Consider the following 24,741-nt stretch of genomic DNA (forward strand, 5'->3'; position numbering starts at 1 on the left):
GGTATTTTCTGTCATGTGGCTGCGTGCGCGTGTTCCTACTGGGAATGCATGCTTACCCTCATCACTGGTGGACTGGGGACATGACACCGCAGCAGCCTTACCTCTATCAGATCAGCAGATGTTGTGGCAACTCCTAACATTTGTTATAAACAAATGAGATGTAAGAAAGCCTGTATGCAATCATGCACTGAGCTTGTTCAGTTTGAATAGATTGGGATACCACAACAAACCACATATTATTACTACTGCTACTTTGGTCCACTGATTAGGACCAAAACAAGTAACTCCCCCTTCACCCCCACTCCTCCAAAAAACAAAATACCCTCTCCCCAAAATCAAAACCCCACAATCAGGCTAATTCATCTACAGCAGATTAACTTTCAGGACCTTTATTATGTGAAACCTACTATTTAGCACACATTATTGTATGAATTTTCAGGGTGAACTTCAGTAAGCACTAAAGGCTTACCAGAGCCAGATGGTGAGAGGAAAAAATGAGCTAGTGAGGCAAGGGAGCCAAGGAGCACCACACAGGTAGAGCCAGTCATCAGGGAAGTCAGACAGCCCTTAAAATGAGCAGGATGGAGTCTTGATTACTTGAAGTTCTGTTTGCAATTTACTTGCAGAAATGACATGGAAGGAAGCACTAATTACTTCACAATCAATCTACTTGAATGCCAAAATGAAATCATCTGAATCTACAAAATTTGACATTTTTATACAGCATTTCTAGGGCTTAAAAAGCTATGACAAAAATCATAAAGTTCATAGCAGTAGGCTGGGTTTACAATTCCTACCTTGCACACCATGTAAAGTTTTTTGCAAGGAGTATCACATCACAGGAAATAATCTTTTCCAGAGACAGCAAAGTGGTATCATTGAACAACTCCCATTTCATATGTGCTGTCAGACACTGTATGGACTGAAAAACACTCCATTTGTTCACATTTTCAGAATTTAAAAAAATAAGACTGTACATATGCAAGTACAGAGACCAAGTTACTATCATTCATATAAATTATAAGATGAGAAAAAAAAAAAACATATTTACAACTTCCAGGATTTCCAGAAAGCCTTGCATTCCAGCTGAGCTAGAGCTGACACAGCCTGCTTAGGAAAGGGAGTGGAGGCAGTGCAGGAGTGGGGGTGGAATCAAGGGAACAAGTAAACTGGAAACAGAAGAAGTTCAGTGATGAAATGGGTCAGTAATCAGACACAGGTGGGAAAGACAGGAAAGGGAAAAAAAAAACCAGGACAGCATATTCATAACAATCAGAAGAAGAAATAAAGAATATGAGAACAGCTGAGGCAGATCAGATCAAAAGTCTGTTTATCCCAACAGCGTATGGCTCAGGCAAGCACGTTCCCCAGAATATTCCTCCACTCACTGAGAGTATCTTTGCATTCAGCAACCTTTGATGAATTTGCCTTCAGTGAAATTGGTTCAAGGAGTAATCAAGTGGTGTAAATGTTTGATACCAACAGCATGCTTTGGTCAAGTTTAAAGAAGTATTGGTTTTTGTTATTTCAGTCTGTCACTGCTAATTTCAGTTACTGCCGTTTAGTTCTTGTACTGGAAGGGGAAAGGAACAGCTGTTTTATATTCACCATGTTGCTCGTGATTTTATAGAACACTACCCTTTTACCACCATTTTTCTTTCCAGTTTGAAGAATCCTGCTTTATCTAGTTGTTCTTTGTACAGAAAGCTTTCTCTACCTTTGATGATCTCTGTCATTCTTCTCAGAAAAGATGTATCAGAACTGGAAAGGGCAGAGTACCAGACGAGGGGTACTAGAGCAGCACTTACTCAAGGCATAAAGACACCATGGATTTATACAGTGCCTTTACCTCTCCACTTTGTTCTTCACATCCTTCCCCTCTGTAACATTTCTTATGTTTTCTAGCCATTACTACACAGAGTGTCAACATCTTCATAGAAGTATAGCTCCAAGATCTCTCCTCTGAGCAACAACTTTCTTAGCTCACCTTTCTGTGCATCACATTAGGATTACATTTCACTCCTCCAGCATGCACCACTTCACATATATTCACACTGAATTTCACCTAACATTTTATTTCACAGTTACTCAGTGTTGTCAGATGATGCTACAACTCTTCAGTTTATTTTAGCTTTTACTACACTGATCTACTTTGTATCAAATTGTCCCCTTTCACTGTATTTTCCAACATCACCTATGACCGTGTTTAAAACAGTTTAGGTCCAGCACTATCCACCAATCTCAATATACCAAAAGGATCTTTATTGTTCCTTTTTGGTTCCTTTTAGACAGTTTTCTACCTGCGCAAAGACCCCACCTTTCATCCCTTTCATCAAACTTTTAAATCTCTTTAAGCATTTGATAAAGGACCTTCCTGAATGCCTTTCAGAAATCCAAGAAGTCTGTAGCAGAAACAGAACTCCTTTGTCCATCTTTCTTTTTTTTTTTTTCCTCCTTTAACGAACTCCTGTGGTTTTATAAGGCATCCTTTCACAAAAGCCATTTCCCTCAACAATAAAACCTCATTTATCCATGTGGCAACTAATTTCACCCTTTATTACTAACAGCTTGCCCAGAACATGTGTCAGGTATACAGGCTTGCAGGTGCCCGCATCCTTCCTCCCAAACTTCACATGACATTTTCTTCTTCCCATTCCCTAGCCCCTTAGAAAGTTTTCAGAAAGACAGGTAACCAACAGTTAATAGTTCAGCTATTTTATTATTTTTCTTGAGTTCTGGTGATACTCAGAAACTGATTCCGCTAACAATATGACACACTTGCTCTCTTCTCCTCTGCCCCCAGAAGGTTTACAAGATCCTGGTATCCTGAATCTCAGATCTTCTCCCACATTCCACAGAATGCTGTCCTATGGCCTTGTCTGAGAAGTCAACAGCCTAATTCTATCCTGGTTCAGAGAAAGCTTTTCCCTCCTGCACAGATTTCCTGTACTCCTAAAATCTCAATTCCAAATTAGCCAAAAGCCCCTTTTCCTGGACAATCCTGTGCTGACTCTGCCTCCATGTCTAACCTTGCACGCAGCACTGTGAGCATTTTATAGAATAATAGTGAGGTGGTTCCAGTCTTTCTGTGCAACTAAGCAGAGACAACAATGAGCACATGAGGGGACAGAGGAGTAACCAGAAGTGACAGAGGAGTGTCCATAGCAGACGGTGCATGTGAAGAAAGTGCCATGACCATACAAAGCAGTGGCAAATCAGCATTACCATTACAGTTACGGATAAAGAAATTTTTCTTTGTCAGTTGACTCATAAGATATTGTATCTGACAGAACAACAAAAAAACCCTCATCAAAACCAGGTTTTAAATAGGTGTGGCCAACAGTTAGTGCTCTGTCATAAGAACTAGCCCAGAAACATCAAATGGTGGGAAGTCAGTGTGAGTGACATAGTGAAAAGGCAAGGAGAGGAACTGAGTTTTAACATTGAATTTAAAAAAAAAAAAAAAAAAAGACAGAAGTGTTACTGTCCAAAACATGTAAAATTCAAAGTCACATGCTCTTTGAAAATGATGCTCCATATCCAAAGAGAAGTGCACCAAGAAAAAAGGGACAGCAGATACGGGAGGAAAGATCCCAGAAGTACAATGCAATCTAAAGGTCAGCTGATAAGATACAAGAAAGAATAAGCAAAAGGCATGACAACCAGAATATAACAAAGATATAATAAGCAGCACTATTCAGTGAAAGTAGTTAAAAGCCTTTCCTTCAACATGTATGAACGTCAGTTAAGAATTTTTATAAAGAAGAAAGTTACAGTGGCAAAGGAAACAGGAGCCAACAGAATAAGAAAAAAGGAAGCTTCAAATGCTATGAAGAAAAGCAGACATTATGAAAAGACAGAGAGAGAAAAGTACATTAAATGCACAAATTTTAATTTTTAAGACTAGACACACCTGTTAAATAGGATTATTAAATAAGATGTCCTTAAGGTGAAAGCATCTTAACTAGCCACCTTTTGAATCAATAACTTGAGGCTTAATATAGCTTCCAGAACGATATCTAGGTCTTTGTCTGAAAACATCAAAAGTTTACTGATTCCTGTAACATTTAATTCCAGTGGTTAATTGCCTTTTCCACTAAAAAGGTCACATTGCCATTTTCTTGATGTGTTTCAGTACTGTCTTGCTAATTCTAGAAATAATGCTCCTTTTCTGTCCCAGGCCTCTACTGAACTGCTCATATACCACAACCTCCTCAAATCTTACCTTAATTGAATCCAAAATGTAATCTTTTAGTGAGGAGACACAGTCTCTATCTTTTCCCCCCAGTATTTGATCTTGCACGTTTTATAGAGGTAATTCATTGGTTAAAAATGCTTAAGAAGTCTTAAATATCCTCTGTCATATATGCCTGTCCCCTTTACTTAACACTAATCTTTAGTCACCTGCAGCTTTGTTTTTAATTGGAGAGTTTTATAGTTACTACAAGATTAAAAAAACACTGCATTTCCTGGTACTGAAACATGTGCAGCCTTAATATTAGTATGTGCATGCAATTATTTCTCACTATTTTTCAGACCTTGTCATGTAGTTTAATTCAGCACACTAGTATTTCACATTGCTAGTTTTAAAGCAAATATAATAAAGAAGCTTAACGATGTAGAAAACTCTAAAGAATTATTTACAGTGAATGACAAAGATGGAGATTAGGAGGAATTAATTATTACAAGATAACTTTCACAAAGGGAATTTAGGGTGAAGTGAAAAAGACAAGACCTGAACAGTAAAAATCTGGCACTGACAGTAAGATTAACTTCCCAACTTTTCAGGGTGGAAATGAAATGAAGGAACACCCATAACAACAGTACACCTTGGCACTAAGAAAGATAGAAGAACAAGAATTACTACTGAAGGACAAAACCAGTATTTATGGATATCACTGGTTCTCTACTGCTATAGCAGAAGACTCATGGAAATAAGAAAAAAGGAAGTAAGATTAAGAGAGAATAAAAGAGTTAAAAAATAAGAACTGAGAAGCTGGAATTACAGAATGAGAAGACGCAGAGAACACCTCAGATGAAGGAGAAGATATACAGAAGCCCCCCAACATCCTCAAAATAGGGAAAATGGCAACAATTTGACATTACTATCAGAAAAATCAGACCTGAAGTTTTACATTTAAAGAAGTGCCCAAGCATTTCAAAATAAACAAATGTACTTGTAAAGCATACTCAATAACAAACCCGGTATGTTTTATGGCCAGCAGATGGCATGTGTAACAACAACATTAATATAGCAAGGTTCATTTCAGTATAAAGATCGCTGAATAGGCAAAGAAGTTAGCTTTCAGAACTTAATACAATAAAACATATGTGGCCAGTAATGAAAAGAAAAATATTTCATAAAATGGTTTGATTTTCTTGAAAATACTTACATCTTAGTTTGTCCAGTATTTTACCGCCACACATTGTTGCTAACATAGCTTTCACTGAAAATACCGTCAACTTCCCATGGCCCTCACTGTGAAAAAAAATTACATGGTAAGTAATCGCTACATAGAATGATAAGTAACAAAAGTACTTGAGGCCTAGGAAGGGAATGCATAAATGCCCTCCATTAACTACTAAGATGTGCCAAAACTATTTAATATAACGTTAAAACAGTGATAACACTAGTATTTTTAATATATTGGAAGAGTTAACAAGTGTCTAATCGCAAATCAAATTTTCTTGCACAATTATGAAAAATGCACAGACAAAGAGACTACCATTTGTCTTGTTCCTCCCACAACTGTCCTATAAAAAAGTAATGTGTTAATTTTTTCCATTAAAATACATCTGCTCACTGTAATACATCTCATTTTTTCCTCTGCTACCCTTTGTTAGTTGTTTTAAATTTTTACTTCTTGATTTAAACTCTGATGTTGAAATACACATTTCATTCTAAAAGTAGTACAGTAATTGATAGCTAATGGAGAAGTTGTACAATATCCTGAATATACCACATAGAACAGGAATAATGTGAACAATGTTTTATTCTAATTTAAGTTAATAAAGCTGCTGTACTATCAGAAAAGATGGCGCATTTGTGGAATAATTTTCTAGTATCAGCAAGAGAAAATGAATTTGTCTCTATGGAAAGTATGAAAAGCCCATTCAGCACTGTATGACATGTAGAAACAGCTACGTGTATTATTCCTGTTACCAGAAAGAAAGATAAGGATGAAATTATGAAGGAATCAAGTCACCAGGAACACAGAAGGCAGCCTGCTGGGTTAAAGCACAGCACAGTTGACATCAGTAACAGTTTCTCCCAGCTTAGCGCTGGCCCAGAAGGCATACATCCCGCCTCCCTGTCTCCTGATTTTCTCTGTCTTTCATAGTAATAAAGACAGGAGTCAGAGAACATCCAATACATGGTATTAAGACAGCCACAGTGTGGTGATCTCAGTGTAAAGCCACTGTTACTGTGAACTTGGTTGAGTGTTGGTTTAGGGGCACGTAAGGCAAAAGAAATGCGTGTGAACGTGGGTAAAAGCTGTTGGAATTCTGAGCAACTTATTGCCAAACAGAAACATACTGAGTCATTATCCTTAACTATAAACAGCAACAGTGGTACAGACTGATAAACCACCAAGAAAGTCAAAGCCACATATAAAAGGAGAAAAAGAACTAAAATAAGTTCAAGTAACTGTAATTAAATGTATTGGACAGATAATTTGTACTATCATGGAAAATACAATGATGGGGAAAATACATGATGAGTATTGGAAGAGATCTAGAAGAACTCTAGAGTACTTCTCAGTGGAAACGAGATGCATAATTAACATTTGCACTTGGATGACTAGCACTTGGAAAGTGTTAAGAGTAGAATTATTCAAAGTAAATATTGGCTCATGGTATTGAAGTAGTGACAAGGTCTAATGTCAGTGACAGACGAGCAACCAGATGGAGACATCAGGAAGTAACCAAATAACTCCCCCCCCCCCCCCCGCGCCTTTTCTCATGCAGAGTTAATATCCATATATTATCTTCTGGTAACATTTCACACTCCATGGTGAGGTAAAGACTGTCCACCTTTCTCAGGCTGAGAAGTACCCGAAATAGAATACACTATTTCTCTACTACAGACTCAAGAGTATTTTTCAAATATTCCCTCTAGAGAAGAGGCAATCTCTCCTACAGCTACAACTGCAGGAAGAGCTGTGAAGAGGAATGGCAATTCAAAGGCCATCACTTTGTTGATATCCAGTACCCTTTTAACTGCTGTTTGAAGAAACTAAGCAAAGGGAGAAAACTAAACACATTAGATATTTATCTCAAGCTATATAAAGGCTATAAGGTTAACAACAAGGTAAAGATCTCAGCCATCCTGTTTTATTTCTGTCTTTTCTCTTAAATAGCTTTCTCAAAAGAATAAGTTGGCACTCCCTCTGTGTGTAAAAAAAAAAAAAAAACTTGACTATATCTGAAATTGATTGTCTGAAAAAGTTCATCCTCTTCAAGCCTTGACCTCCACTTTTATCTGAGCAAATCTTACTAGCTAATTCAAATCTCCTTAAGTTATAGTCTCAGCCCCCCTCTCCCTTCCCTTTTAATAGACATTCATTTTCTCTAAAAAGAGAGTTCAGCTTTGTATTAATTTCCAGAAAAAACAAGTGACTAAAGCCATCAATATCTCCTCACAGGACACAAACTTATCCTTGCAGAGGTATCTTATGGTGCCTTCAGACATTAGGCCTGCTTCTGCTGACATTCTGTTTATTAATCACAAAAAAACCCCAAACTCCTCCCCCTGCAATCTCGTAGAGGTGTAATTATTAAGCAACTTGCCAAAATCAATTTTTGTACCAATGCTATTCAATCTGCTGAATTCCCTATCAAAAGGAAAAAGGGCAGAACTTTCAATTTGAGTTTGAAACTCCTGTAACAATCAGGAGTTCTCAGGATTGGAAATAGAACCAAGGGACTTGTTTAAAAACTGGACCTGCATACATAAGGCTTCTTCCAGTTCCAAAGCCTCATCCTCTACATCCTCCTATCTCGGCGGCCTGTAGCAGATGCCCACAGCAATGATGTCCATGTCAGTCTGCCCACTAACCCTGACTCAAACTCCCAGCTGGCTCATCATCCATCCCCAGGCAGAGCTCCGTGCACTCCAGCTGCTCTGTCACATAAAGGGCAACTCCCCCTCCTCGTCTGTCCATCCTAAAGAACCCACTGCAGCACTCCAGTTGTGTCAGCTCTCCCACCGCATCCTCTCTAGAGCAATCAGACCTCTAATTCCTCCTCTTTGATCCCCAAGCTGCATGCAATAGTGTACAGCCTCTTCAGAGAGCACCCGGTCATGCTCAGTTCCCAGAAAAGGCACAAGAGCTTTCTGCACAATGCTGATCTGTCGGCATTTCCTTATGTATATGCATATGCTTGAAGTAAGCGCCTTTCAGCTCTGCTGATTACAAGGCTCCTCCTAATCGCATCACTCCACACTTTGGTCGCCAACTCACTGCCTCACTTTTTTGTTGGTCATCCTCTCCCTCCCCCTTATTGCACACTGCTTTATTACCAACATACAGTGTGGTTTGATACCTACAATTTAAAAAGAAAAAAGAAGCTGGAGCAACTAAACCCACTGTCACATTAAATGCGATTTCTAGAAACAATGAAATAAAAACGTGACTGCTCTGAAACAATCAAATGGGGTCAGGGAATAAGCCTTTACACTGAGGTGCCAGGGACTTTGGAAAACCATGAGAAGCTATTGGGAAAAACAGACCAGGAATAAACTGTCATACACCCATGCAAAGCTCTGTGGGAGAAAGCAGCAAGGAATGTCATACCACAGCCGTTCCTCCTCACAACGCACCACTGATGCAGTACGAGCCATCATTCCTGCACCATGATCAGTGTTGTATGGGTTCCAGTGAAGCGTTCATTGTGAGCATTTTTCATACTTACCTAAGTTCTAACTTAAATATTTCCATGGGGAAGACGCTAGTCAAATCTTTGATTCTTGTACCTGTTTGGTGGAATGCTAATGACTTTGTGACATCACCACCAGCACCACGTTGTAAGAAGCTACTGCACTATGTGCATTCAAGTAACCACACTGCTCCCCCAATGATGCAATTCCAGCACAGATGCGTACTTTTGTAGAAAATAAATGTCTGCCATGTTGATGACCTCCTGCAGAGGGAGCCTCAGCCCTGCACCTCCTCTTGTTCTTGGTTCTCCCACTGCACAACACAGCACAGCATCCCAGCTTCTCTCTCAATCCCATGTGCCAGAGAGGAATCTAAAGGGAAGCTGTGGTACTGTGCTGGGATCAAGCATGCTGCTTGGGCTCCAGAAAAGGCAGAACTTGCAGGGTTGGAGGCAGTGGGGGAGAAAAACGTACCTCTAAAGCCTCAATCTTTTGAGCCAAAATATGACCATTTCTATTTTTAAATTCTGTATTTTCTGGTGTGAACTGTCTCAGAAGAACTAAAACCATCAGCTAACCCTTACAACTTGTGTCACAACTAATACCAAATCAGAACTAAACAGAAAAATACACATTTGATTCTGTTGTCATAGCAGTCTTCCTGCTCTAAGCTTTGTGTTGTTTTTATCTGTCCTTAGCAAGACAGGGATTGTTCTGAAGTCTTGGTACTTTTTGGTGGGGGGGAAACCTAGCTTCTGTTTGGTGACAATACATAGTAGTCACATTAGGAAAGGATCAAAGTCTGGACATTACAAACACAACAACTATTTGGCATATTCAGTGCTCCAGATTGTCTTGGGTAAAACTCCTCAGTCTCTGTGACAGCATCCTGGCCACAAGCAGTTCTCTACTGCTAGGAGAGAGGGCAAAAGCAGAAGAAAGATAAGACTGAAGTAATAGCTGACTGTGAGAAAGATAAGACAAAAAGTAGGAAGTGCTAAACAGCAGTGAAAGACTTGCAGTTGCTACTCAGAGGACCCACAGAGACACATCTACTCAAGAAGATTAGCAGACCAAACTGTGAAGAAAGAGGCTGTGAAAGAAACTCATAAACCTGGACACAAGGAAATGCCTAGACAGTACTCTGAACAAGAAATCAAGCTTCTTCCAGCCAAGAAATGAGAATTAGCCTTTACAGGGTCACAGCATGTTAGAATGGGATGCAGGCTGACTGTCAAAACAAGGCAGCATTATAAAATGGTCTTGTTGATCAAGATTCAATAAAACACTTTCACTTTTTAAAACAGTGCTATATCACCATGAGGTTAACATGTTCTATCACAGTCTGCAGAACACAGTTTCACTTCATCCTCAGTTCAGATACATGGCTTACAGCAGTCTGCAAAGTTCCAGAAGGCACTAACTCATTTTTCTTAAGAAAGCAATTTTTAAGACAAAGCATTGCTTCTGTGGCAATGTAAATCTCTGCAGGCACTACTATGATATTAAATATATGTGTGTGTCTGAGCAACACACAGTTTCATGAACTTGAGAAATAGCATGCGGACAGTTTGCCAGAGACTCATGCAGTTGTTGGCTGCATTCATCTAAAAGAAAAAATTAGTTTAAGAATACAACTAGAGGAGTTACTAGCCTGTCATACGCTGCTATCATGAAGTTGAGGAGGAGGCTGATGGATTGCTCTACACTGATTTGGTGAGTAGAAGGAAGGCGTTTGTTTAGCTGGTAGTAGATGGATGAAATGATTGTTTCTAGTCGAGACACGTTGATCTCTGTGTTATGATCCAAAGTGTTAAGGCCATTATCTCGGAAGGCTTCAATCATATTCCAGATATCAACAAGATGAACTAAAAATAAAGGAAAAAAAATTAACTTCTATTCTGTAATGCATGCAAGCTTACTTTTATGGTACTGTTTCCAAATACTATGTTAGCTTTTATTTTGGAACGAACAGTTACTTATCTGTATTCAAAGTGAGAGACAGATTCTTGATATTCATACTCATAGTTTGTGTCAGCTAGTTTAAAATAACAGAGCAGTGCCCAGACATCTTGCATGCCTTTCATTCCACCCTTCAACATCTGGGTGCTCTGGCAGAAAAAGGTGATAAAGGGGAAAAGCGATCTTCCATCATCATGCAGTGCATTTTAGCAGAGTTAGATATTTTCATTTGAGAAAGACATCAGCCATATTCTAAATCCACTACAAATTGGTTACAATAATTTTGAACATCTTCATGCTGACTAGTAGTTGAGTATTGAAGGAGGAACTTGATGTTCCAGTTATACCATGATTGTTTCCAGTTGATCCAGTTGCCAAGTCCAGAGTATAATTTGTAAACATAGGTCTAGTACTCCAAAGCGTTTCCCTAAATTACCCTGCCATATCTTAGTGCATATCTAAGAAGTGTTAACAACGTAGAGAAAAAGTTTTCCAAAAACCACAGTAAGTGATCTGCAGAACCACATTAAATAATATTTTAAAATGTTCCAAAGCTTGAAAGGTATGCATGATAGTGGGACAAGACATCTAAGGATCAACAGTAATCCATCAGTCCAAACTGAACATGATCCAACAGTTATAAAGGACAGACTTATTTGCTAACTTCACAACTTTTGTCATCTTCCTTAACTTATAAAAAAGGGTCTGAAGGAAGAGTGTGATCTTTAACATTTCTTACCTAAAACTTGTCTTTATATTTCTCACATAAAAACCACACAACAATAAAAGCCAAGCTACCTAGTCACACCAAGCATATGCCCCTGGATCACCCTGTGGTCCAGACAAAGATCATACATGCACAGCCTCATCTATACATACACAGGTATAAAGGTTACCCAAGACATATGCATGGCATCAGCGAATTGGGCCCAAAGTGTGCAATGTACTATAATTAGCATTTCTTAATACCTCTCTACTGATTAAGAGAGATTTTTAATTCAAAAGCATGAATTACAGACAAGAACTAACACTTTTGCAGAGGAATGAAAAGTTGTAAGCCATCCATCAAACTAAAGGCACTGCGGGTACTGCCACAACAGCCCTAAGATACTCACACATCCCAGGGTCAGCTGTGCTACAGAGGAGCTACGATTTGCAGTGTGCAGTTGCACATGTTCTCTACGGGACTCCTTAGCTGTTCTCCTGTCCTCTTCAACACCAGACACACACCAACTCCACTTCACTGGGAGGAGGGACCTATTCCTGTGTACGTTAGTCTGTTCTGCTCTTTGCTTTGTCCAATTCAACACTGGTAGCAGAACACAAAGTAATGTCACCTATTCACCCTTGGATTAATCTTTGCTTTGGTGAGCTATCCAAGGTCAAAGGATCATGGAAGAGAATAAGAAAACTTACGCTGACTAGTATGGTATGAACCTAAAGAATTCTTTATGGTTGCTACAGTTCATATATGCCACCACGATCAGATTCAGACTTTCATGCTAGTGACTGTATAATGCATCACCAAACTCATACCTGTGCCTGTCAGGTGGTTTGCAGTACACCATGATGGAACAGGAGCTCAAATAGCTTGAGACTGTCTGCATCCAACACTTAGGGCAACTGAAACACATCAGGCTGGCACATATATTTTTAATGTTTCAAAAATTTAAGAATAAACCTGAAGATATTATAGAGTATTGGACAAAGATTGCTGCCTCTTTTTAATTATATATTTAATCTCTGTTTAGTTTAAGTAACAACTACCATTGTCTGACAAAATGTTTGCTTACTCTTGCTATACTTAATATTCACATGGGTAGACTATTTTAAACAATCATGCATGAGAAATTTTTGAAGATAAAGAGTAATTATAACTTACGATTACATCTTTTTTGTACAAACCGCAGTTTACAGGCTGTTCGATACGTTGAAAGTCTGATGACATCAAAATTCTGTGCTCCTATGAATAAAAAAAAGTTTGTGTTTTTCTTTCCTCTATAACATTCAGCTTATCTGAGAGAATTACTTCAAAAATGGTATGTGTTTCTTCACATACATCATCTTTGTCATATGAACATGACAAAGATTTTCATTAGGTATCTCATGGTAAAGTGATTTTCAGCAGTATATTATAAACTGACCTAAGTTTGAGACTGATACAAGTACCTTAAAAGAGAGCAAGAATTAAGTGGTGAGTAAGGAAGAGGATCACACTGATGTTGGAAGACATGTACACGAAAGATAAGAGACAAAGAAAAGGGGCGGTTGGTATTCCTACCACCATCTGCATTGCAGCCCCATCAGGAGCATGCTTTTGGTCTCCCAAATAGATCTAGATCAGGCAAGAAGCAGAAGAAAAAGCATAGAAGAAAAAAAAAAAAAAAAAAAATCTTATCTTCACCAACAACCTCCCCCTTCAAGATGTGTGTTACACCTTCAAACAATACCACATCATGAAAGATTTGAATGCTATTATCTATCACTAGTCTGTACCACATCTACCAGTTCCAGCAATTACCCTGAACATTACAAACTTGAGCAATTTCAGAAAGTTGTGTTAACTTTCTGCCAAACAGACCTGTGTACCTCCTACACTGATCAAATGAGATGATAAATGATACTGGTTTAAAGTCCAGTATTGATCATTTTAATTTGGAAGCAGCCAACAAGTCAAGTCTTGAAAATCCCATTAATCATAAACCAAAATTCCTTTTAAATGGCTCACATTTCAACAGCATTAGCAGCTATGTCCTATAATCAATATAGTTCTAAGGTGTAGTCTGAAACAATCCAGTTGCACATGGCTCCTGCATCTCTTGTATTCTCACGGGAGTGCATAAAAGCAGAATCTGCTGCAGTCTTTCATATTTCTCTCAAAAGCCAGAGCCTAGATGAATAGAGAACTGAGAAATGGGGATAACTGTGACTTATAGAACCTAAACTTCTAAAAGGTACTTAAAAACAAAAACCCAAACCCACATCCTCCCGAGAAGGTATCCGATTGCTGTATCAGAGAGTCTTGCTCAAAGGTGGTAACTTATTCCCTCCTACATTCTGCATTCAGAAACCAACTTGCAAATACCTCATTTGAATTATCTTTGTATATGCACCCACTGACTCAGAGTTGCATATTTAAGAAAGTATTCCTGTCTTTTAGAGATTTCATTACAATTTCACAAACACAATGCCAAAGCATCTGCACACATGCCAAAGCATCTGCTTGTTCTTAGAGACCTATGCACTGTGTCTTGAAAGTGACATAAAAGAATCACTTCTCTTCATCACTGATGTAGAACATGAGGTGAAAAGCCTCTCATAAGATCAGTGACAAGGCTGACCTCCAAGGCTCCCCATGACTGCTTACCTAAGAGTGGCACTAGACTAGCCAACATCTGAAGAACGTTCTGCTTGATGGTATGGTGCAACAAACTTAAGTGCATTATTTCACAGTATCATCTTTAGAAAATGAGTCTCTGATATATTTCAGGAAAGTACTTGGCCAGGTAATGTAAGCTGGAGTATTCAGATCCAAGGCTACAACAAAATAGCTCATTTTGTATTTTCTATGCAATATTCTTTCAAAACTCTCAGTTAGGGTGTATACTTCTATCTTTCAAACCACAGAAAACATTTCTACAGACTGTGAGTCTTCACAAAACGTTTTGCCTATATAAAATATATGTTTATAAATCTATATAAAATATAAATGTATGTATATTTTTATGTATAAAAAAAGATCATTTAACAGCTACATGCAAAAACTACAACAAAAAGTCATCCATTTTCTGTTCTTGTCTTCCTGTGTCACATTACCACAAAAGCTTCAACAAGGTCATTCTTCTAAACTATCTGAAGATAAAATGGGATGTGTTTTCAAGAAAGGCTATACAGCTCAGAATCACAGAATAGCTGAGGCTGGAAGGGACTGCTGTAGATCACTTAGTCCAACCTCCCTGCTCTAGCAGGGTCAGCTACAACAATTTGCCCAACACTGCATTCAGTCGAGTTTTGAATATCTGCAAGGATGGAGACTCCACAACTTTGCTCAGCAACCTCTCCCAGTGCTCAACCACCCTCACAGTAAAAATGTTTGGGGTTTTTTTTTTCCCCTCACATTCAGACAGAATTTGCTGTGTTTCAGCTTGTGCCCATTGCCTTGTATCCTGCCACTGGGCTGAGAAAAATCTGGCTCCATCTTCTTTATATCCTTCCATAAGATAAGCTCCATATGTATTCTGTGGTTCAGAGAAATTAGAATAGCTTGCACAGAACTCTTGCCTGTCAGACAGCTCCGTAAGTACTACAAAACCAACAAACAGATCCTGGGGTAGCATGCCCTGTATGGGTGAATGCCCAGGTCTACTCTTCTCTCACACAAGCAATTATCTAAACACTTCAGCAAATTTGTATGTTGACCAACAATAAATGGTCACCAAAAGCATCAATTTTACACATCGCAGATCTACTCTGTGTATGAAGCTCACCTAGAAAGGAAAACATTTATGTGTTCACTTTATAGTGAAATATTCCACCACAGGACAGGTGAAGCTTGAAAACCTTAGATTTCTCATACTGATATGCTAAAAAGCCTTACAGAGAAAGGCAATTTGGAATGTCTATACACCAGCACTTTCACTGATAATGAACAGCAAGAACCACAGCTGCAAAAACAGACACCTTGTATAAAGATAATTGGAAGACTTCTGAATATTTTTAACCATTTAGCCAAAGCTAAAAACTAGCAAATCAATTTCTGTACTAAACGATCACAGGATGACTACACCACTTCAAAGTCATGAGACAAATATAATACTCTGATGCACCAGTCAAAGTATCTCTAGTGGAGAAGTCCTATTGTCATTTTAAAAGGCTCTAATGAGATTTCATCCAGGATATCAGGCACAGTTCAGTCACCTTTGCCCAAGTAAAACTGAATAGAGGCAGAGAAGAACAGAAGATGAGGTGTACAGCAGGGAGACTACAGGAGTTAGCTTGTGCCATATGCTGAACAAGCCAAAAAGGGACACGACTATAAACTCAAACACAAAGCAAGCTGGGAAGATGGGGAGAAAAGCTATCCAAGACCAGTCTCACATGAGAGGAAGCAGATATAAATTAGCCAGGAATGAAATTGTTCCTGACATTAAGACATTTACAATCACAATAAGAATGTTACTTTGGAATTCCTTCAACAAAACAGCATGATTATACTATTGTTTTAAGGCAGACCTTCATCAGCCTATAATTGGAATTATAGGACATGCTTGCCTAACCTAGGAATTTCATTCAGTTCCTGTAGAAAAGTAAAATAACATGATGTCATGCAGACATAGAGTCTTTTACTTCTAATTGCACATATCTTTTTAAAAGGCTATGTCTCATTACTTGAAATTATATTATCTCTGGACAGACATTTGATTTCTAGTAACAATTACAGCCTCTCTTTCAGAGAACGGTCCTGTACAAAAAACAACCCCTCAAACGGTTTCTCTTCTGAGTCACACTAGCACTGTGGTGCAACTTTTGTTTTGGGTTTTTGGTGGGTTTTTTTTTTTTGTAAGATAAAAGGTGATCAGTCTGTCATTATTTATTTTAATAGTTGTCCACAAACTTTAGATATTGCCATATATGAGAAACGTGAATGTTCCTTAAAAAAGGAGCCTCACAAAACCTAGAAATGAATGACCTTTTAGGCAGTTGTGACCCACCTCTTGTATTCTTCTCCTGACCAGCACCCAAGAGCACCCAGGATACTTTTCAGTAGATGAGGTAATGGTCTCGTGGAAACAAGATGTAAATGATCTGGTAAAACTATCAAAGCAAAGCTCTCAGTAAAGAATAAGTGACATTATGTCTTCGAGTTTCTTACTTACTCATTTCCATGAACAGCTGTCTCTTCTCTGCCATTGTCCTCCTCCTCTTCCCACTCTCCTCAATCATTCTGAAGACAAAAATGGCAAACACTGTTTGTGCTAGAATTTCTGTTACAAGAGCAAATTACTGTGAACAACATTATGTTATACCTCAATTGAAACAGTTTGATTATATTTGGTAAATGAAAAGACCAGTAGAAGGACAAACATCTCTTCATAAGGATCGTATTCCATAACGGAAAGATAGACTTTAGACTTGTTAATGCCTTTTAAAGTGGTGCACAGCACAGGAAACATTAATTCTAAACCTTTTAGTTGCTAATCTTAAGTTTGCAGAACTCAGAGCTGCATACATATACACAGCAATATCATGTAAAGAATTGCTTTCTGTTCAAAGAGATTTTGTTTGCAAAATACAAAGCCAGCAAGACCTCTCCGTGAGCAGTTGAGCCAATGAAGTGCAGAGCCCTATGGATTTGCATGTTAGAGACTTTGGTGTTCAAAAAGAGAAAGCTTATTACATTCCTTTCCCTGGCTGACAGAGATTAATAATACTCCTCTTCCCTGCTTAGGGTTTTTGTGAGGATGTTGGGTTTGGGGGTGAAACTTTGAAACCTGATGCCCGGGGTCAATTCATATTTGTCAGGGAAGTAAAGACCTTAAATGTAATTAAGATGGAAAGAAAAAAAACCCATGCAGTTTGGACACACAGGCCTCCCTTTCTTAGGAAAACAGATTAAGGAAGTGACAGCAACATAGTGGAAGTTATACCCAAGGTAAGGGAGCATAGGGACAATTTAGTATTTCTTATGGATTACTTCACTATGGAGTCCTAAAAGACAGATGCTAAATTTCAGTCAACTCCAGCAGAAAATAAAAAGCAACTTAATTCAGTATCAGTGTAAAATTTCACTTAAAATTACTACATTACATTGTTCTTTTGTTACCAGGTTCACAACTCATTAAATGTTTTAAAAATGTCTAAAAAAAAAAAAAGCAGCAAAAATACCAAACAATTATTCTACAATTACACCAGGATCTAACTCTAAGGGAGTTAGTCAGCTCACCCTCATGCAACATGGCAGGACAGATTTCATTAGGCTTAAATGTCAACCAAGGAAAAGAAAGTCATGTCTTGGCACTTAATATACACTCTCTGATTAACAGTTTCCCTCAGCAGTTGTCCATTGCCTGTTAATTATTCTCTAGTGAAGATCTCACAACACATTCATCTTGAAAGCCACCAAAACCTTTTTTCTTCACTGTTCATAAAAGGAAAATAAGCGTATGGTGGTATTAAGGAATCTGCAGATATACTTTATTTGCTTATTTTTTCCTACTTCAGAAAACCATAGACTCGGAACCAACATGCTTCTGTATTTTATTTTTTCTTAAAAGGAAAAACCTCAATGGCATTTTTTGCAGATATGTAAAAGTTTCTTTTTTTCCAGCTTCCTAAAATAAGTTAATTTATTAATTTAAATAAATACATGCAAACGGAGTGACTTATCTTCTCAGCCAAGGTTCTTCACAATGCATTATCTCAAGCTGTACTTCAGTGTAGACTGAAGCAGGCGTTCAGAGAGCTGGGAACTGGGAAACTTTGCCTGTGCGATTCATTTGGTTCACCCACAAGTTCCAGCTATCCTCATACGCTGCCCCAAGGTTAGGAGTTTTTGGAACTAACTACTATTCTCTTTATTTCCTCCTCACATAAAACATGTACATCATCTTGAAGAATGCCAGTTACTGTACCAGTAATTAGCTTTATTTCAAGTGCTAGCGCCTGTCTAAATTCCACAACAGATGGACTCCAAGGGGTAGATTACTTATTTGATCTTTTAAATTGTTTTTAGTAGAGACTATTTTATCAAGACATAAGGGGCAATACCACTTGAATCTTCTGTAACACCAAAAAAATATTAATGATAATATTAGAACTTCTTGTCCTTGGGCTTTGGGTGCATGTGTCCCTCATTCCACCTTCTTAAGCCCCTGCTTCCAAGCCAATCTCATTTTTCTGCAAAGCTGGAACCAGTCCCTGGGAAACTTGCCTCGCATCAGAGCCGCAAGATAAAGTGATACTAGAGATACCGTAACTGTCATTTCTCCTAGTGATTACCTACCAGAGCCCATGGATTCCAGCTAAACCCACGAGAGAGGCCTCCTACCGTGCTTTCACAGAAGGCAGAGACGTGCTACCAACCAGCAAGAAAAAGCATACGGCAACGCCAGACGGTCCCATTCGCCACCACTACTGGAGAGGCTGTGCAAGTAGCACAGCCGGGGCTGAGGAAAGGACTAAAGGCAGAGATGAAGCAGGGTATGAGACTAATACTGTATATTAAGGGCTGCAATTAATTTTGCTGCTCTCTGGTAACATGTATGTTTAAAGTCACAATATTACCATGACATCAATCTCTTTCCCTACAGACACTTTACGGCCTTGCAAGTGTCAGGATTTGAGTCTTTCTTAAGAGGTCATTCAACCTGCATGGACCACGGTCATAGAACACTACCATACATAATTCATAGCTAAATAGGTTAGATTGACCAAGATATACACTTTTAAAATTTTAAAGGAGCTAGCATTACCTTTCATGTTCTCTGCAAAGCAAATGAGTGAATTATCTGTTCAGCAATGTCCTTGAAATGAGATCTGTGTAAGTAAACTGGTCTCTCCATGATTATGAGGTGCTGCAGGGACACATCAACAAAGCCTGATCAACCCATAGCTCGGGAATTATCTTCTACAGATTTTTCAGGTATGGTCTCAGGAAAATCATGTCCTAAGGAATGCTACCTCAGGCCCTCCTCCAAGTCTGTTGCCTTTCTTGAAGGGAGCAAAAGATTTGAAATTTTCATTAGATGAACAGCTCAACAATCCTGTACCTGCTGCCCAAAAGAAAAAAAAATAAATCAAATGTTACTATTTAGATTCACAAGCTCTCCTTGCTGATTCTTTCCTGCTATTATCTGTGAGGGGGCAAACGTCTAGGAAATGATCTTTCTGGGCCAGAGCGTTACACATTCTAAAAACAAATAGAGTGGAGAAAGAAGAGACAAGCCGGCAGGTATTTGGAAAAGTTGTGGAAATTACATTAGTCATATAAGATCTATTAGAATAACTGACAAACCTGTTTTTAGAGCCTAAATAATCAGATACAGCAGGATCCCTTACTGACAAAGCTGGGAAGGAGAAAAATGGAAAGTCTTTATTCACCTTTGCACTTCAAACCTATCTCAAGGTCAAAACAGGAATGAACTAAAACCAGAATAACTGCAATTATGCTAAGGATGCAAATTACAGTGCTCAACATCAGAAAACAAGAAAGGTAAACTGCAGTTTGTTCTGCATTGTTTTTTGGTCTGGTTGGTTTTGTTTGTTTGAAGGGGGTGGGGGCGTTTGGTTTGTTTTTTTGGTGGGATTTTTTTGGTGGTTTTATTTTCATTTGGCTGGTTGTGCGTTGTGGTGGGTTTTTTTGTTTGGTGGGGTTTTTTTTGTTTGTTTTTTTAACATTTGTGGCACAATGCATGAGAAAAGTGCCAAGAAACATGCATGGATTGAAATGACAAGGCAGAAAAAAATTCTCAAGATGGATGCTCACCTTACAATGGACATATGTGGAGAAATAATGCTCAAATATATTTATGTACCAACAGAGGACAATGTGAATGCATTGGGGATTCTCCAGTATCACACTACATGTTTAAACAGGTACTTATGAGGGTTTTTTTCATCCAGTTTTGTCCTTCACATTTTGTGATGAGCTGCTTGTAAACACTTGTTATCTATTTCATCATTCTTCAAACCCCTGAAAGATCAGCAATGCTTGGGATAAGCAGTATACATAGACCAATGCCTATCTTAGAGAACAGTACTGTATTTTTGTGCTCTTTAGCATATGCTACCATTTTAGAATGTGCTAACTATACAGCATACGCTATATGATCACTCTATGCTGAAGAAGTCCCAGGTCCATGCCTGCAGTAACCAGGCACTATATTGCTACAAAAAGGACAGCAGCAACATGCATCTAAAACTGTCAATACTTTACACCGTCAATAGACAAAAGTTCTTCTACATTCACAAAACGTCAGCTTTGGACCTGAATATTTCTGTAACAGTGACCCAGACCTAGTTTGTTGCACTTGAGTCATAAAAAGAAATCAGATGAAATGCTAAAGAGGGATTTAGAAAAGAAACATGCTTGGTCATGCTTAAAAGCCTTAATTATTTTATTGCAGAGTTCTACTAAAATAATAACTGCATGCTACTGGGCCAAATCCAGCCTGCCAACACAGCACCATGTCTCCAAAAGGAACCCAAAGCAGATGCACAAGGAAGAATACAAGAATGGGGCAAGCATACAGAAAAACTTCCCAAGAACTTCGTTTCAAGTTCCCAAAGTTTGCAGTGCCAAGACTTCCCAAGCCAAAGTGATTCTCTGTCTTGAGTAATCATCAACAGCCCCTTCTGCCACAAGCTTGTGTGTTTGTCCCTTTACTGCCCATAATCTCCACAACATTCATGATTTTATAGCTCTCCAACATCTCCTCCCCAGCTGCCTCTCTTCCACATTGAGGGATCTCAGCTTATTTTGTCATTCCTTGTACCAAATACACTTTGCGCTCTTGTGAGTCCGAATCAGCACACGCATATGAAGAAAGCTGAGCAGCCAAGGAAAGGTCAAACAAAGAGGGGTGACTAAAGCAATTAATGCGCATGTTACTAGGAAAAGCCGAGGATGGAAAACCACATCAGGCTGAACAAGGAGGTGAGAAGTAAAGATGAATAGGGGATCATGGCTTTGCACAGGAATGACTGGAGTGGCCATGAGCAGCAACACAGAACACACAGAACGTTATTTGACTGGGACAAACTGAAAGATGAGAGGTAAGGATCAAAATTGCTACAGACAGCAGGAAAAAAAACCCAGCTTTTCCAAAATAAAGTAACTGTGAATTTAAGTTTTCCTCTATCCATGAAGTAGAGTAATAAAATGCATTTCATTTTCCTGTAGCTTTCGGTACATGTAGCTATATGCTACCTGAAGGTGCAAATGCCTACAAACATTAGAACTTGCAGATGAAGAATGCATGCAGGAGTCATTATGTATTCAGAAGATGAAATTAGGAGGGAGTTTTAACATAAAACTGCCCTAAGTATTAATCAGACTTCTATAAAAACAACAGTAAACACTGTACATGCGTTTGAAGGGAAATGGCCAAGACTGAAAGGGAAATGTTAAATCCTAACTTCAGTGTTTCTTTAAGCATGGTCTTAAACTGCATACACAAATACCAAAAATGCCAGACAGCTTTCTGTGGTTTTGGCCATAGTACAAAATGCCCGACCTCCATCCAGTCAGACTTTCTAATGCTAGACAGTACAATTGTTTTCTGTGGACTAGGCCTAATGATTTCTTACTTCTTCCCTTACGCTTCCTGCCATATACCCTTTGAACACCTCAAAGGTAAAGTTCATCGAAAGAGCCTATGCATTAAGATACCAGGACTTGGGATTAGTAGTGTTTAATTAAAGAATCCACTTTCTTCCTTCCCCCGCTCTAAATCACCATTGAACCTCAGAATAATTACACAGAAAAGCAAGGTTCCCTAAAAGGTCCTTGCAGCAAAAAGAAGCCTCACTTGCCAGCAGAGATACTTCAACTTCTTGGAAGCCAAGCACTTTGAGATCCAGACAATACTTCTTGCTATTTGTATAAAGCTAGAAATCAAAAACCTCTGAATTTCACAGAAAAATCTATATTTCTAATTAGGTTCAGAGATGTTATGCTTTAATTATTCCGAAAAGGCTGGATTTTGCTTTAAAGGCCAGGGTTAAAATTGTAGTACCAAGTTCTGTCTTCTCCATGGTTCTTCTGTATGACAAGAAACCTGTAAAATTCCATTCTGCACTCTTGGAAATTTGCAGGGGTGTGGTTTCTGTTTGTTTATTTTAAATAGAAACATAAGAATGAGCACACTGTGTCAAACCAAAAGTATGGTTCCTCATCATCTTTCTGCTTCTTTTAGACTCATGACTGGTTAGTTCCATTTTATGCTTCCTCCTGCCTCCACCCATTTCTGTATGAGACAAGACACAAACAATCCTCAGACATCATCTCTTTTCTAGGCAGAAGAATCTGGAGATTAGCTGTTTCTCGCATAGAAATCACTCAGACTTATGATTGATCTTTATCATCATCTACCATCCGTTTTCTTATTCCATCATCTGCTTTCAGAGATGAAAGAGAAACAGAACAGAGTATTCAATAGGCAGGCACACCACTGCTTTATACAGCAGGAGTAACAACATTGTCTTCTTTTTTAAAAGGCTCTTAATATTCTTAATAGAACATTAAGAATATTTTTAAGAACATTTATTAAGTTGGTTTTTTTTTTTTTTTGGACCATGACTAAGCATTGGTCTGAAGCTTTCACAGAACTATACTAAAGCATCGGGATACTAATCCTGAGGGACAGTTCAGAGCGTAGGAGCAGACACACAAACCTAGGACTGCCTGTTTATCCCCTCCCCTCTCTCACCCCTTTATTTGCATAACTTCACATGCCTCTACAGTGGACAATAAAAGAGGAGATGAAAGTCAGTTGCTAACAGAGTCCTTCTAAACATCTTAATAATTGGCTTGCATTTTTAATGTGATTTCCTTCAGCAGACACCTCACTGTTCACCCTCTGGTCAGTTATCATTCATGATTGTCACTGTCAAACAACAGTGTACAACAGTGTAACCTGGGGATGGTGCCTACAAGGAATTAATCTCTGACTCTTTAGCTATATTTGCCTTCTACCCCCAAACATAACCTTGCTCTTAGAGTAGAAAGGTATGTTTTTCTTACCTCTACCCTATACCAAGGCATTCCTAGCAACAAGATGTGTTCATCTGTTTTTGTTTTGCTTCCCATTTCCCCACTCCAGTGTTTTTCAAATTAGAAATCTATATTGTGTGATATAAAACAAACCTGTTTTCTCTCTTGCTGCTAAAAAGACATAGAAGTCATTGTCAAAGTAAATACTGTACTCACAACTGAATTGAAAGAAAAATCAGAGGTCTAGACATTGCTTCAAGTGCTAAGTAAGACTAGCAGATTTTCAAAAAGTATAGAATTGGTGTACATATAAATAACTGAAGTATAACACTGGAAATTAATTTCTTCAGCTTTAATAACACACAATTCAACCAAAGGCTGGTACCTCCAGTGCTTAAAGAAATATGCCTGGACACAAACCATCTGTATTGCCACCAGTCTTTTTAGAGAGGAAAACCTAAAATCTGATAAAGATGTGAATTTCACACACACAAGTGTTTCTTGATGAACACCCTGTTTTGCTATTCTAGCAAACGCAGTATCATCAAGTAACTTACTCGGCTTCCAGTCATGGTGCTGTGCCAGTGAGTCTACATGGTCTGTCCTGGATGATTTCCATTGGTATTTCTTCCTCAGAAAGCTTTCTGTAACCTTTGGCAAGCCAGAAAGGACACTTGCATTACGACAGCTCTTGGTTCACTTAAGGATAGGACCAAGAGTAGGTTCAACATACTGCATTTTTTCCTTCAAGGATTCTGATAAGCATGGAGAACTGGAAGTAAAACTTAGTTCCACAGGTTTTGGTCTTCTCATCAGTTCTTGCTCTGACAGCACAGGCTAAATTTACAGTCACCACTTAAGGTGGAAGTACAGAAAACTTGGCAAGAGAGTGCACAAGTGCTCTGCTCAAGTCTGACTCAGTGAAACACTGAATTTCCTCCCCAGAGTGACAGAACAGTGCTTGAATTTAAAGTCATAATGGTGCTTGTTCCACAGAATATGGTTCTGCTTCATGTCAAGAGGCAGCAACTTTGTTTAAGAAAGAAAATCTGAAATCAGTAAGATGAACCCAGTATTGGCAAAGAGTTTATCTTTTATGTGCCAGAGAAGTCAGGATAGGTACCAATACTGACTGCAGTCTAGAAGTCTTAACAGTCAAGTATGCTCAAGCTGAAATCAAAAATGA

General features: G+C 38.6%; 1 protein-coding gene across 11 annotated transcripts in view; it reads right to left on the reverse strand.

Moving 5' to 3' along the window:
* Positions 1-24,741, reverse strand: part of DTNB (dystrobrevin beta) — a 214,767-nt gene that overhangs the window by 180,589 nt on the left and 9,437 nt on the right. For 10 of the 11 annotated variants that reach the window (XM_030037505.2, XM_030037503.1, XM_030037509.1 and 7 more), the window contains exons 3-6: positions 16,720-16,787; positions 12,726-12,806; positions 10,536-10,749; positions 5,394-5,479 (exon numbers count right to left, since the gene is read on the reverse strand). In XM_030037505.2, coding sequence (XP_029893365.1) covers positions 5,394-5,479; positions 10,536-10,749; positions 12,726-12,806; positions 16,720-16,786 — 448 coding nt within the window. In that variant the 5' untranslated portion in view covers position 16,787. Of the gene's footprint in view, positions 1-5,393; positions 5,480-10,535; positions 10,750-12,725; positions 12,807-16,719; positions 16,788-24,741 lie in introns of those variants that run through there. The other variant, XM_030037511.1, reaches the window with a different exon arrangement.

This window comes from Aquila chrysaetos, chromosome 15 (assembly GCF_900496995.4).
Source record: "Aquila chrysaetos chrysaetos chromosome 15, bAquChr1.4, whole genome shotgun sequence".
Classification (NCBI taxonomy): domain Eukaryota; kingdom Metazoa; phylum Chordata; class Aves; order Accipitriformes; family Accipitridae; genus Aquila; species Aquila chrysaetos.